This window comes from Zerene cesonia, unplaced genomic scaffold, assembly GCF_012273895.1.
Source record: "Zerene cesonia ecotype Mississippi unplaced genomic scaffold, Zerene_cesonia_1.1 Zces_u001, whole genome shotgun sequence".
Taxonomy (NCBI): domain Eukaryota; kingdom Metazoa; phylum Arthropoda; class Insecta; order Lepidoptera; family Pieridae; genus Zerene; species Zerene cesonia.
The window spans coordinates 2,635,859-2,648,804 of record NW_024045131.1 but is presented as its reverse complement, the minus strand read 5'-3'; the positions used below and the strand labels follow the sequence as shown (position 1 = coordinate 2,648,804).

Below are 12,946 nucleotides of genomic sequence, written 5' to 3'. Positions count from 1 at the left end.
TCACGGAAAATCAACGAATCGATCGATTTCAAAATTTATTTCACCAATAGAAAGCTGCAATATGTACCACGGGTGAAACCGGGGCGAATAGCTAGTCAATAGTTCATACATTAGCATTTAATAATTTTTTTTGCGAGCATTCTCCTCTTTAAAAAGCTGGGCTACAAACTTTATTTGAAATAAAAGTTTAACGTTATTTTTATTTAAGTTTCACACATTAGCAGACCGGTGCAAATTACTAGCATCGATTTACCTGTTTATACCTGGCAAAGCAAAGGTTGTGACAGGAAAAATATAGGCAACTTAACATTTGCATTTACTATGGGCTGCATACTTTTAATAAGTGTAGAATTTGTCCATTAGCCAGACCGGTGAAATTTATTTTTTCAATTAATTAAAAATATCCTACACATAAATTTGCTAAGCAACCCATATGTTTTTTGATATATTAGATTACATAAAATATGTGTATTCTATTAACCAGCTCGGAGCAGATCGTTCTATATCGATATATTAGACCAATATATACATTGTAAAATGTCTAATTATTTCATCTGTGAGCATTTTAGTTTATCTAAACATTTCGTTTTTTATCTATAACCATATTTTGACACTACGATTTACAACATAGCAAAATAGTATTGCCAGCTTAGCATAACCTTACCATATCAAATGGTAAATGTTTAAAAATTATGTTAGGTGTACAAGTATCAATTTATTTTAATAGACGGATAGATTGGATATACAAATTGTAATATTTTTCGCAAACCTTTATAATCGCAAAGCATACTTGTTCATGTTGATATAATGCGAATTGTCGTATTGCCTATAATTCGCAACAAAATAAATAGTATATTTGAGGGATTTTAAAACAAGTACCTAACAGCACTCAGTCTGACAGAAGTGACGTGTATTAAATCTGTATTCGTCGGCACCCAATAATTTTGTGTTAAAATCGAAGAAAAAGCTCAACATGAGCTCTTTTAAGCGTGACAAAAAGGAAGAGGAGGATACGGGTGGAAATCCCTACCAGAACCTCGACAAAACAATCGTTTTACAAGAAGCTAGATACTTCAATGAGACGCCCGTAAATCCGAGAAAATGTTCTCATATTTTGTCCAAGATCCTGTATTTACTGAATCAAGGGGAGAAGTTAACGACCCAAGAGGCTACGGATGCTTTCTTCGCGACCACAAAGTTGTTCCAATCGAAAGATGTTATGCTACGCAGGATGGTGTATTTGTGTATTAAAGAGTTGAGTAAGCTGGCCCAGGATGTCATCATTGTGACTTCATCATTAACGAAGGATATGACTGGGAAAGAGGACTTATACCGCGCTGCAGCGATAAGGGCGCTATGTAGCATTACCGACAGTACAATGCTACAAGCAATTGAACGATATATGAAGCAAGCTATTGTTGATAAGAACCCAGCTGTTAGCTCTGCAGCGCTGGTTTCCGCTTTGCATTTGTCTTCCACAGCTCCGGACTTGGTCAAGCGCTGGGCTAATGAAGCTCAGGTAAATAGTGTTTTTGGTTGTCTTTATTATTAAATGAGGTACTATAAGTAATATATGATTATAATATAAAGCTGAAGAATGCCTAATTTGAGGAGTTACAGGAGCGATTTCATAAATTATTGTGCCCTTAGAGTGCATTGGTACATGTACAATGGGGAAAGTTGGGGAGCACAGCTAGTTTGTTATAAACCACAAAATTGCTCAGAAGTGAAAACTGTAGTATTACTTTGTGAATAGGGTAAATGTGCATAACATTTATTTATCTATAAATTTATTATTCAACTAGCATGAGGCTTCGCACATATTAAATTCAGATTAGTTTAATAGATGCTGTTATACATATAAATCTTCCTCTTGAATCACTCTATTAAAAACAACCCATCAAAATCCATTGTATAGTTTTAAAGATTAAACTTACATACATACAGACATGGGAAGTGACTGCTTTATACAATGTAGTGTAGAAAAGTTTGCTATCACTATTCTATGTTCTGTTAGACCAAGATTAATTTAAGGGAATTAATTGGATACAATTATATGTAATGGTATGTTTTGTTATATATTATATGATATGAAGTACAATTTCATAACACTTACACATAGTTGGAATGCTATTGTTATCACAATTCATAAATCTCATAATTTATAAATTTTCAATTGAATGAATTCCCCAACTTAGTTAAGATGAATGTTTTAAGGTTATAAAAGATTGAGGATATAGTAATATGACTGAAAATTAAATGCTTGAAATCTTCGTCCAAGTCTAAAGCATACTTAAGGAAATGGTTTCTTACAAAGCCAATGAGAGATTATTTTCAAAGATGACCTTGAGGCAGATGCAACAAAAGAAAAGAATTTTTTTATCACAATGCGGGATTTGAACCCGTTTCATTTTGCCAAACTGTAGCAACTGCCACCCAGCCTCTTGGCCACTCATGTTTCCGTTTCTGAGGTCACATTTCTTCTCCTCTTTCAGTGTCATTCTTATCTTTACCTTTTTTCTCCAATGTGGCATTCTGTTTCCCATAAATTAGGTCATTCTTTAACCACCTACAGTAAAGTCTAGTTTATTAAATAGATGTTTGAGTTTCTATTTACTCTGTGGTGGCCCACTGTAGGGTTAAATAAATTGGGTAACCATTTTAAATGAATATTATGATTTAGTATTTCTATTGGATATTACACTTAACAGTTTCCTTATTTGGAATGCCTGATTGTGGAATTAAATCTATGAGTTAAAATGCAGTAAACTTTATTTATTTTAAAATAGATGAAATAAAATCTACCCAATATTTATTTAATTTCAGGAAGGAATCAACTCCGACAATGCCATGGTCTCATACCATGCTCTCGGTCTCGTCGCAGCTACGCGAAAGAATGACAAGCTATCAACCGTCAAACTTGTGACGCGCCTTGCAAAGTCACCGATAAAATCCCCATATGCGCTATGCTTGCTCATCCGCTTGGCCGCGCAACTGGTGGAGGAAGATGACTCGGAAGCTTCTCAACCATACATCGATTTCATAGAATGCTGTTTGCGCCATAAATCGGAAATGGTTATATACGAAGCGGCGCATGCGATTGTTAACTTACGAAAAACGGCCCGGGACCTCGCGCCAGCAGTTTCCGTCCTGCAACTGTTTTGTGGATCATCGAAGGCATCGCTGCGCCTGGCCGGAGCTCGAACGTTAGCAAGATTGACAGCGAAACACCCCACTGCGGTCGCCGCGTGTGCAGTTGACTTGGAAAATCTTATTTCTGACCCTAACCGCTCTGTGGCTACATTGGCGGTAACCACACTCTTAGCTACGGGTGCAGAGAGCTCGATAGATAGACTGATGAAACAGATATCGTCGTTCGTGTCGGAAATTTCTGATGAATTCAAAATCGTTGTTGTAAAAGCTATACGTCGTCTGTGCACGAAGTTCCCCCGTAAACATCAGTCGCTGGCTTCATTCTTAGCTGGTATGCTGAGGGATGAAGGTGGTCTGGAGTATAAAGCCGCAATCGCCGATGCGATCATTGCTTTGGTCGAAGAGAACCCAGACGCCAAGGAAACTGGGTTGGCCCATCTGTGCGAATTTATCGAGGATTGCGAGCACACGACGCTAGCTGTACGGATCTTGCATTTGCTGGGGCGCGAAGGCCCAAAATCGCGTCAACCGTCCCGCTACATACGATTCATTTATAATAGAGTCATTCTCGAGTCTGGACCAGTTAGAGCTGCAGCCGTTTCCGCTGTTGCACAATTCGGAGCGCAAAGACCAGAACTCTTGCCAAACATAAAGGTCTTACTCTCAAGATGTGAATTAGACGATGAAGACGAAGTCCGCGATAGAGCCATTTTCTACAACGCAATATTGGAGACTGGAGACGCTCAATTGATCAACGATTACATTGTGAATGTTCAAAAACCGAACCCAGTGTTGCTAGAACGCGCACTGCGTGACCATATCGAGACGCGACCTGAGGAAGATTTCGACATAATGGCAATACCGACAGAAGACGAGAAAGTCACAAAGGAAGACATCGTCGAAGTGGAAGTACGTAAACCAGTACAAGTTTCGATTGAAGAGATCTATTCGGAGCAACTGGCTAAGATACCCGGCATTGAAAGACTTGGACCACTGTTCAAAACAGTTCCACACATCGAGTTAACGGAAGCGGAAACGGAGTATAGAGTGCGTTTATTGAAGCACATTTATGCCCGCCACGTGGTCCTTCAATTCGAGTGTATTAACACGCTGAGTGATCAAATCCTGGAGCAAGTGCATGTCCGGTTGGAACCACCGCAGGACTATGAGTTGAAAACCATCATACCCTGCCAGAAGCTCGTCTATGACAAACCGGATAGTGTTTTCATAGTTTTAGAGTATCCATCCGCGTACTTCGACAGCCTCGGAACATTTGGTGCTACATTGGAGTTTGTGGTTCGCGATTGCGATCCAAATACCGGCGTTCCGGACCCTGGTGAGGGCTATGCTGACTCTTACCCATTAGAAGAGTTCGATATGGGTTGTTCAGACCAGCTCCGTGCGAAAGCCGGCACAGATGATTGGGAACAAGCCTGGGAAAGGGCGGAGAAAGCTCCCGAAGCAACTGATACATTTGTTTTACCACAAAACGATATCAATGATGCTGCGAAGGCAGTTTGCGAGCATTTGGGACTGCCGAAGAATGCAATCAGCGGGGATGCCGTTAAGGAAATTCGTGGTGGTGGTATTTTCAGAGGTGGTGCCCCAGTTTTGGTCAGGGCCAGGATCGCGTCTAGTAGCGCTGGAGTCACTATGAAATTAGTAGCCAGGTCACCTAGAGAAGATTTGGCGCAGTTGTTATTGGCTGCTGTTGGTTAAATCGAGGTTATTTACGTTTCGAAATTATATCTTTATTTTATCGTAATAATGGCAATAAGAATAATAAAGCGTGTATCGTTCATTATAGTATATTCCTCCATATAAAAATTACTTTGCGTCATTTCATAATGTCTGTAAAATTTTCTACTTTTGTTTGATATTTTGATACCGTGGAAAAAAATTGTTATTGCCTCTAACAATAAATTGATAATTATATTATATTAGTATTATATATAACAATAAATGAAACAGAAAATTTCGTGTTTTATTTTCTCTGTATTGAAACTCACGATTCACCCATTCAATTATTTAAAAGCAAAGAATACATACTGTATTAAAATCGACTATGCTAATATGCTGATATCTATGAATGTATAAAATTATAATTGAGCCTTTCAGTTCGCATTAATAGAGATCAGATCATCGATTAATTGCGCGGAATAGATGTTAATATCGAAAGAACTTTCTAAAGAATGTGTCTAGTGACAAAATAACCCATAATACTCATGTTTATCTAAAATCGCATGCGCATTGCGTATTGAAGTGTAATAAGAAGATTCATTTAATTTCTTTTGAGATTATATAATATTTTGGTGATTGTTTTCCCGAGTATATTTTCATTATTATATCTTGGGTAGCAGAAAAAAGTATCTGTTTAAAGCCTTAATTTTGAGATGTAAAGTTTTGCGTAGCGGATGATCGATTTTACGACATCAAACATTTAAAACCAATTTATTTGTGGCAATTACAAGGTTTAGTTGATAGTTCATTTAATCAGAAACTGTTCCGAAATACCTAAATTTTGTCGGACTATAAAGGCATTGCAGTATGCAAGGACAAGGAAAAAAATGTAAAATTAAAACCACATTCAGTATAAAATATAATATTTATTATAATTGTTTAAAAGTAAAAATGAGCAATTTCGTTATAATAATATCAGGAACAATCACAGCTAAAATTAATCTTAAAACTAGATCATTTGCGCCAATTTTAACAAAAAAATTAATATGCCATCTGCAATTTTTACACAAAAATAATTTCAGCAATACCAACTGAAAGGCACCAACAATATAATAAAGAATTTGTTATTAATGGCGCGAATTTAATTATCAACCCTTAAAACTTCTTGTACAAATATATTTTTATAACCAAAATAATTTTTAAAATTAACTTTTACCTTTAGCCCACTAGTCACAAATTTGTGCAAGGTAATGTCTTATTAAAAAAAAAATAACAACATAAAAAGGAAAATAAAGCATTACCAACATTACTTATACATAACCATTATTTTCTACTATTAATATCACATGACATAACATAACCTTATAATGAGGCCATTGAGGTACATATTAATTCTACTAAAGTGAGTTTAATTTACTTTCATTGACTGTAATAAACAACTACACGCACAATCGCATATTTGGTTACAAAAAATGTGCAAGCGGCGTTGTATAAAACTCTCATTCAAATTAACACCTTATTTCGAAGCAGTGATGTTCAAATTTTCTTGTGTCGCAAACACCCAACATACGCGTTACAATTTTTGTGAGTAATTGTGAGTTTTTTTTAATAATCTGTGATCTAGTTGTTTATTGCAGGCCAACACTGATTGTATTAAATAATGAAGGGCAAGACTATTACAATTCAGTTAAAGTTCTAGTCCAAAGCTAAGGATAAGAGTTCGAATTATTTGCTCTAATTGGCATTATTATCTAAGCGTAGTATAACTCGAATATGTTTTGCCTATTTCGGCTAATTTTTTTTTTCATGATTTGTTAAGGCACATGTAAAGTTCATATAGAGAGAACACATACCACGAGTTATTGGTCCCAATTATATTAGTGGTTTCGATAATATAATATTTGAAAACGAAACAATAAGCAATAAATGAACCGAAAAGTGAACAACATTCTTCAGTCTTCATAAAAATCCCCATTATTAACATTTAATTACGAACGAATATTACAGTTGATCTTTGACAGTGTACATTGATTCATTTATGACGCTGTCAACTGTATTTGATTACTATGCAATCAAAATTACATTTAGTTTGTAATTCGCTTATATTTTGGTCATTTTGTAAAATGTTAACTGGGTACTTTAATAAACGTTTCAGTTTCGAATGAGAGTACTTTATTGTTGGTCAATCTGTCAACGTTACGATTAAATAAATCTTTTTTTGCGCGATATATCTGTTTTGTTATAAGGTAAAACCCTATTAGAAGTGTGGTGCAAATGAGAGCTGTTGACAGCGGTGGCAGGACTACAACCATGAAGTAGATAGTATATTTAATGATTGGTGGGAGCCCCTCTTGACTCTGGAAAAACAGTGATTATATTTATAATTAAAATGTAAAGATTGTGCTGACTGCATGAGTATGGATGACCGTCTCCTTGGAATAGTGGTTAACCCGTGAGCGTAGAACCGAGGGGTCCTGGGTTCGATTCTAGGTGGGGACGCATACAAAAAATGTCTCGGTTTAGCAGGACACAGAAGGCTGATCACTTACTTGCCCATAGAGTAAATCGATCAGTGAAATAGATGTATATCATCTGCCCCATACCCCATGAGGGGACACGGGACTTCACTTAAGAATATGGCAATTGTTTGTACGTTTTATGAGTTAAATTCGTTATATTATATTAATGTCTATGTCAGAAAGGGTTGTGTTTCTCTAGTGCTTGTATGTAAATATATTTAAAACTAGCTGCGCTTCGGTTTCACTCGCATAAGTCAGTATCCCGTTGGAACATCGGGATAAAAAGTTGCCTATATGTTATTCCAGTTGTCCAGCTGTCTACGTATCAAATTTCATTGCAATTGGTTCAGTAGTATTACCGTGAAAGAGCAACAAACATACACGCATCCTTACAAACTTTCGCATTTATAATTTTAGTAGGATAGGATTGTGAACAAAAGAGTTTTTTTTTTTAACAATTTATTTCTATTTTTTTATTTTTTTTTTCTATTTTTTGTACTACTTACGTATTCAATCCATCCAACTGGTATCACAAGGTTTGAGAAGCGATCGTAGAGTTTCAAATTGAAATCTGATAAATTTGACACTCTCATATTGCACTGCATCCGCGCGACAGCTCTGAATGGTGTTCCGCTTAGCTGAAAGATGTATTTAAAATATAATAGTTTATCCATACCATCTACCTATCTATACTAATAATATAGAGCTGAAAAGTTTGATTGTTTGAACGCGCTTATCTCACGAACTACTGTTCTGATTGATTGGTTCTGTTCTTCTCCCCATGTATAGGCTTTATATATAGCACAGGTTAAGCCGGAGAGGATCGCTAGTTAGTCATATTATTTTATTTTTATTTAAATTCTTTACCATTACAAAATATACACACACGAAATAAAGAGACTAATGCTACAAAAGGCTAATTATCAAGGCATTACCATACTATTTAGAAATTAAAGACTTTTTAACGGATTTAAACGCGATTTATTCATTACATTATTAAACCGACGTTTCGAACTCATTACATCCAGCGAGGTCACGGGCAGTCTCCCCGTGACCTCGCTTAAAAAGTCTTTAATATCTAAATGTATAATACTCGCGTAAAATTAAACACAATAAAATACTATAATCATACTAGATATACTAAAGATAACATAATATATACATATATAGGTAATAGTAAGGATACATTTGCATTGAGAAGCAGTGGTGGCTCAGAGGTGAGAACGTCGGACTTCAAAATCGATAAGTCGGAGTTCGAGACCGGGGCGAGCGTGCAGACAATAAATTGATTTTTCAATTTATCTGCACATGTGAATAACATCACCACTGCTTAAAACGGTGAAAGAAAACATCGTGAGGAAACCGGCATGTCCAAGAATCAAAAGTTCGACGACATGTGACATCTGCCAACCCGCACTTGGCCAGCGTGGTGGATTATGGCCTGAACCCTCATAGGAGGCCTGTGTCCCAGCTGTGGGAACATGTATGGGCTGATGATGATGATGAAGGATACATACCGGTTCAACAACAACAAAGGAGTTGTGCTTCTCTCTGTCTGGCGACAGGCCGGTGACATATTCATCAGATTCTGTGCTAGTGTAGAAGTGAGGGTATGACGCGACCAAGGGTAGACCTGGACAATATAGCAGCATCGTCATCATATCATAGTTATCATAATCATCACGAATATGACCAAAATAATAACTTAATATATATAAATTACATGTCAGATTGTTAGTCCGCGATGGACTTCTAAACTACTCAATCGATTTTAATCGAATTTGCACAACATGCACAGTTTCATCCAACTTAAAAGGAAGAATACCATATATTATTTTAATTACGATAAATGACTAGTTATGTTGCCCAGTGAAAACAAAAAATCAAAAAAATGGCTTACTCAACATACAATTTAATTAACACTTCCATGGTTTTTTAATTTCTCTTATTAGTTACGGAATAATATTTTGTACACAAAAAATACCATGTATTTTAGAAAAAAAAAACAGCATTTATAATTAAAACAAATATATTTACCATCATAACATTTAGACGTATCACTCAATCCATCTGGTAGAGAAGGCTGCATGTCATAACAGTCCGTATCGTTTTTGATGCGATCGAACGCTTTTTCAGATAAATTATACCGGTACGCTGGTACGTTATCTATTGTTAATTCCTCTGAAATAAAAAAAAAACTATTTATATTTTATGCATTCATCTAAAATAATCTTAATAATCCTGCTAATATTATAAACGCTAAAGTTTGTAAGTATTGATAGATGGATGTTTGTTACTCTTTCACGTAAAAACTAAATGGATTTTAACGAAACTTTCCAATATAGCTTATACATCATAATAATACATGAGCTATATAAATAATTGCTATTAACCGTGGGTTTATCCGCGGGTGACACCGCGCGGCGCAGCTAGTAAAAAAATAATTATGGATACCCATACAATGTTAAATGACCGCCTCCTTGGTACAGTGGTTAACGCGTGAGCGTAGAACCGAGGGGTCCTGGGTTCAATTCCCGGTGGGGACGCACAAAAAAAAATGTCTCGGTCTGGCAGGACACAGAAGGCTGATCACCTACTTGTCCCTATAGAAAATCGATCAGTGAAACGGATGTACATCATCTGCCCCATAGCCCACTAGGGGACACGGGACTTCACTTTTTTTTTTATACAATGTTAAAACATAGCACCGAATCTTATAAAATTGATACGTCAAAATATATGCAATTTAAGTTATTTTATCCTCGTTTCTTGTACTATAATTTCGTAATAAACTCAGAAACTACTGTATTGAAACTTTAAATCACAAATTAATGTCTACAAAAAATATCATCATAATCCCTGGGGAGGAAGGTTAAAGGTATCACATAATAGCACATTTCTATACTATAATAGGACCTGATTACAACAACAAAACATAAAAACAATCACGACAATATTTTGAATTCCACGGAGTTATATGGTCACAAAACCCATTAAAAAAATCTGGTAAATTGAGAACCTTCTCCATTTTTGGGAAAGTCGGTTAAAAAGTCAAGTATGCAGTGATAGACTTCTATAAGTAGCTTTTTCCTATTCTATATATAAACTTACAATACTTACGATCAAAATATAAAGGCATGGTCCTACATACAGTTTTCCTCAAATAATATAGAACATCATCTTTTTTCATATGTTGGTGATAGAGAACACCCTCTGTTGATCCGGTCAGGCGGTCATTACAAGACTGTAATATGAAATTAAAATATTTTCTACTATTTTCTACCATTTAGTACAAAATGGTTATTATTAAATGGTAGAAAATAGTAGAAAATCCACAGACCTACTAACAACAACCAGACTCACTATCGCCTGTTGAGGTCTTCAAAAAATATCAGAGCGGCGTTGCAAAACAAAGTCATTGAAATTGATTCCTTATTTCCTGGCAGTAATTTTCAAATACTATTTTAACAGTCTTTTGAAAACTATGCCTTATAAACGCGTAGGTAGGATTTAGTAGAAAATTCTGCCTAAGTAATATACGCGAAAGCTGACTTTTCAACAATTTTTGACCGTGATTATAAGAAGAGTTATTGGCTGACTATGTCATTTTAATTTATGAATTATTCTTTAGTTAAAGATCAATAATTACTAAACACTAAATGGATCTATATTAATAATTTATAACAAGTTTGCTTTTTTGAACTTTGAACCCGCTAATGTCAGGAATTACTAATCTGAATTCAAAAATTATATCACTGTTGAATATGCAAGTGATCCCCGAGTACTATTATCAGACAATATTATTGGTTATTTATTTATCTTCAGTAATAATTATTTTTTTACTTGATGCTAGGAAAAAAACGGCAAACGTATGTTAAAATATATAACAGACATAATTAAAACAAGTTCTTCTGTAGAAACTGCTTTCGAAATTAATTTTAAATTATGTGATTACCATTCGATAAAGCTGCTGCAGGAGGTCTAGTTGAAAGAATTTCTTTTTTGAGTTTAAGTTTGATTCTAATATTAAACGTAAAGAAATTATTAAAATAACAAAAACATACCTTTATATCGTAGCCTTTCAACTGTTCCCTTCCCCCATATTTATCTATTTTAAAGAAGTTATGGTGTCCCCAAGCTGGTCCTATCTTCACCGTCACATTATCCACGAAGTCTTTGTATATCTGTTGAAAAAAAGATATGAAATATTAGTAAACCGGTATAAAAATGCGTGATTTATCAACGAAAATTCAAGTATGGAGTACATATGCTGGCTGCATTAGTGCGCGAATAATAATGAATAAATTAATGAAAGAATCCTAATTTCCTACTTCCTACGTTAAAATAACTTACGCTATGTAACATCCCCATATTCGTTGTAGGCACCATTTGCGGGGCTAAATTCTTCGTAGTCTCCAAAATGTTCTCTCGATAGTCCCACAAATACTCATAAATGCTCCGTTTGACGAACCACTGTGAGTTATGTGTGTTGACCAGGATGTTGAAGCCCATACGCAGGAGATAGTTCGCATCGTGGAGGCGTGATGCTATTCCCTATAAAAAAATATTTTTTACAAAAGAATCATCATCAGCCCATGAGCCTTCTATGAGGGTTTAGGCCATAATCCACCACGCCGGCCAATGCGGGTTGGGAGATGTCGCATGTCGTCGAACTTTTGATTCTTGGAAATGTCGGTTTCCTCACGATGTTTTCCTTCACCGTTTTAAGCAGTAGCGATGTTATCCACATGTGCAGATAAATAGAAAAATTTTTTTTTTCAATTTATCTGCACATGTGGATACAAAAGAATACTATTTTCTTAAACACTAGCTAGCTGTTCGCTCCGGCTTCGTCCGTGGTACAAATATAGCATATGTCACTCAGTGAAGTTGCTTTCTAATGGTGAAATAATTTTTGAAACTGATCCAGTAGTTGTTGTGTTTATCCATTACAAACAAACAAAAATACAAATTCTTCCTCTTTATAATATTAACTAGCTACGCCCCGCGGTTTCACCCGCGTAAATCCGTATCCCGTAGGAATATGGGGATAAAAAGTTGCCTATATGTTTTTTCCAGTTGTCCAGCTGTCTACGTACCAAATTTCATTGCATTCGGTTCAGTAGTTTTTGCGTGAAAGACCAACAAACACACACAGAAATCCTTACAAACTTTCGCATTTATAATATTAGTAGGATGTAGACGTGTACATAATTGTATACAAAAGAAGGCAAAACAAAAATTTAATCGAATGTTTTCTTTGTTTATTTTGTTTATTCATCAAATGCAAAGAAAGAGCTATACCTACTTTAAGAAAAGAAAAATATAATGTGTATGTGATATGGGATGTGTGTTTTTTTTTAGAATAGAAAAATTCTTCGATCACGGGGCGGGATTCGAACCCGCGTTTCTTGCCTAACCGTAGCAACGCCTAGCCTCTGGGCCACCCGTGATCCCGCAACAGTAATCGAATTTCTTCTACTCAATAACAGATCCGTGATAAGTGTACAAAGTTTGGATTGTGTCCGTTTATTTGAGTCGTAAGGAATCGGCAAAATACTTAAAACACCATTAGTACGTCGAATAAAAAAAAA

At 35.6% G+C, this 12,946-nt stretch overlaps 2 protein-coding genes across 2 annotated transcripts in view; one reads left to right on the top strand and one right to left on the bottom strand.

Annotated features, from left to right (window-relative positions):
- The first annotated feature begins 873 nt into the window (after positions 1–873).
- Positions 874–5,053, top strand: LOC119838108 (coatomer subunit gamma). The gene is made up of 2 exons (XM_038363923.1): positions 874–1,519; positions 2,827–5,053. Exons 1-2 carry the CDS (start codon positions 974–976, stop codon positions 4,870–4,872), a joined length of 2,592 nt encoding a protein of 863 aa, XP_038219851.1. The 5' UTR covers positions 874–973; the 3' UTR covers positions 4,873–5,053.
- Positions 5,054–5,861: 808 nt separating this feature from the next.
- Positions 5,862–12,946, bottom strand: part of LOC119838232 (lysosome membrane protein 2-like) — a 31,173-nt gene continuing 24,088 nt past the window's right edge. Inside the window, exons 6-12 of the mRNA XM_038364084.1 lie at positions 11,706–11,906; positions 11,417–11,536; positions 10,473–10,596; positions 9,390–9,533; positions 8,870–8,985; positions 7,859–7,990; positions 5,862–7,190 (exon numbers count right to left, since the gene is read on the bottom strand). Of these exons, the coding sequence (XP_038220012.1) occupies positions 6,960–7,190; positions 7,859–7,990; positions 8,870–8,985; positions 9,390–9,533; positions 10,473–10,596; positions 11,417–11,536; positions 11,706–11,906 (1,068 nt within the window). The 3' untranslated portion in view covers positions 5,862–6,959. The remainder of the gene's footprint in view (positions 7,191–7,858; positions 7,991–8,869; positions 8,986–9,389; positions 9,534–10,472; positions 10,597–11,416; positions 11,537–11,705; positions 11,907–12,946) is intronic.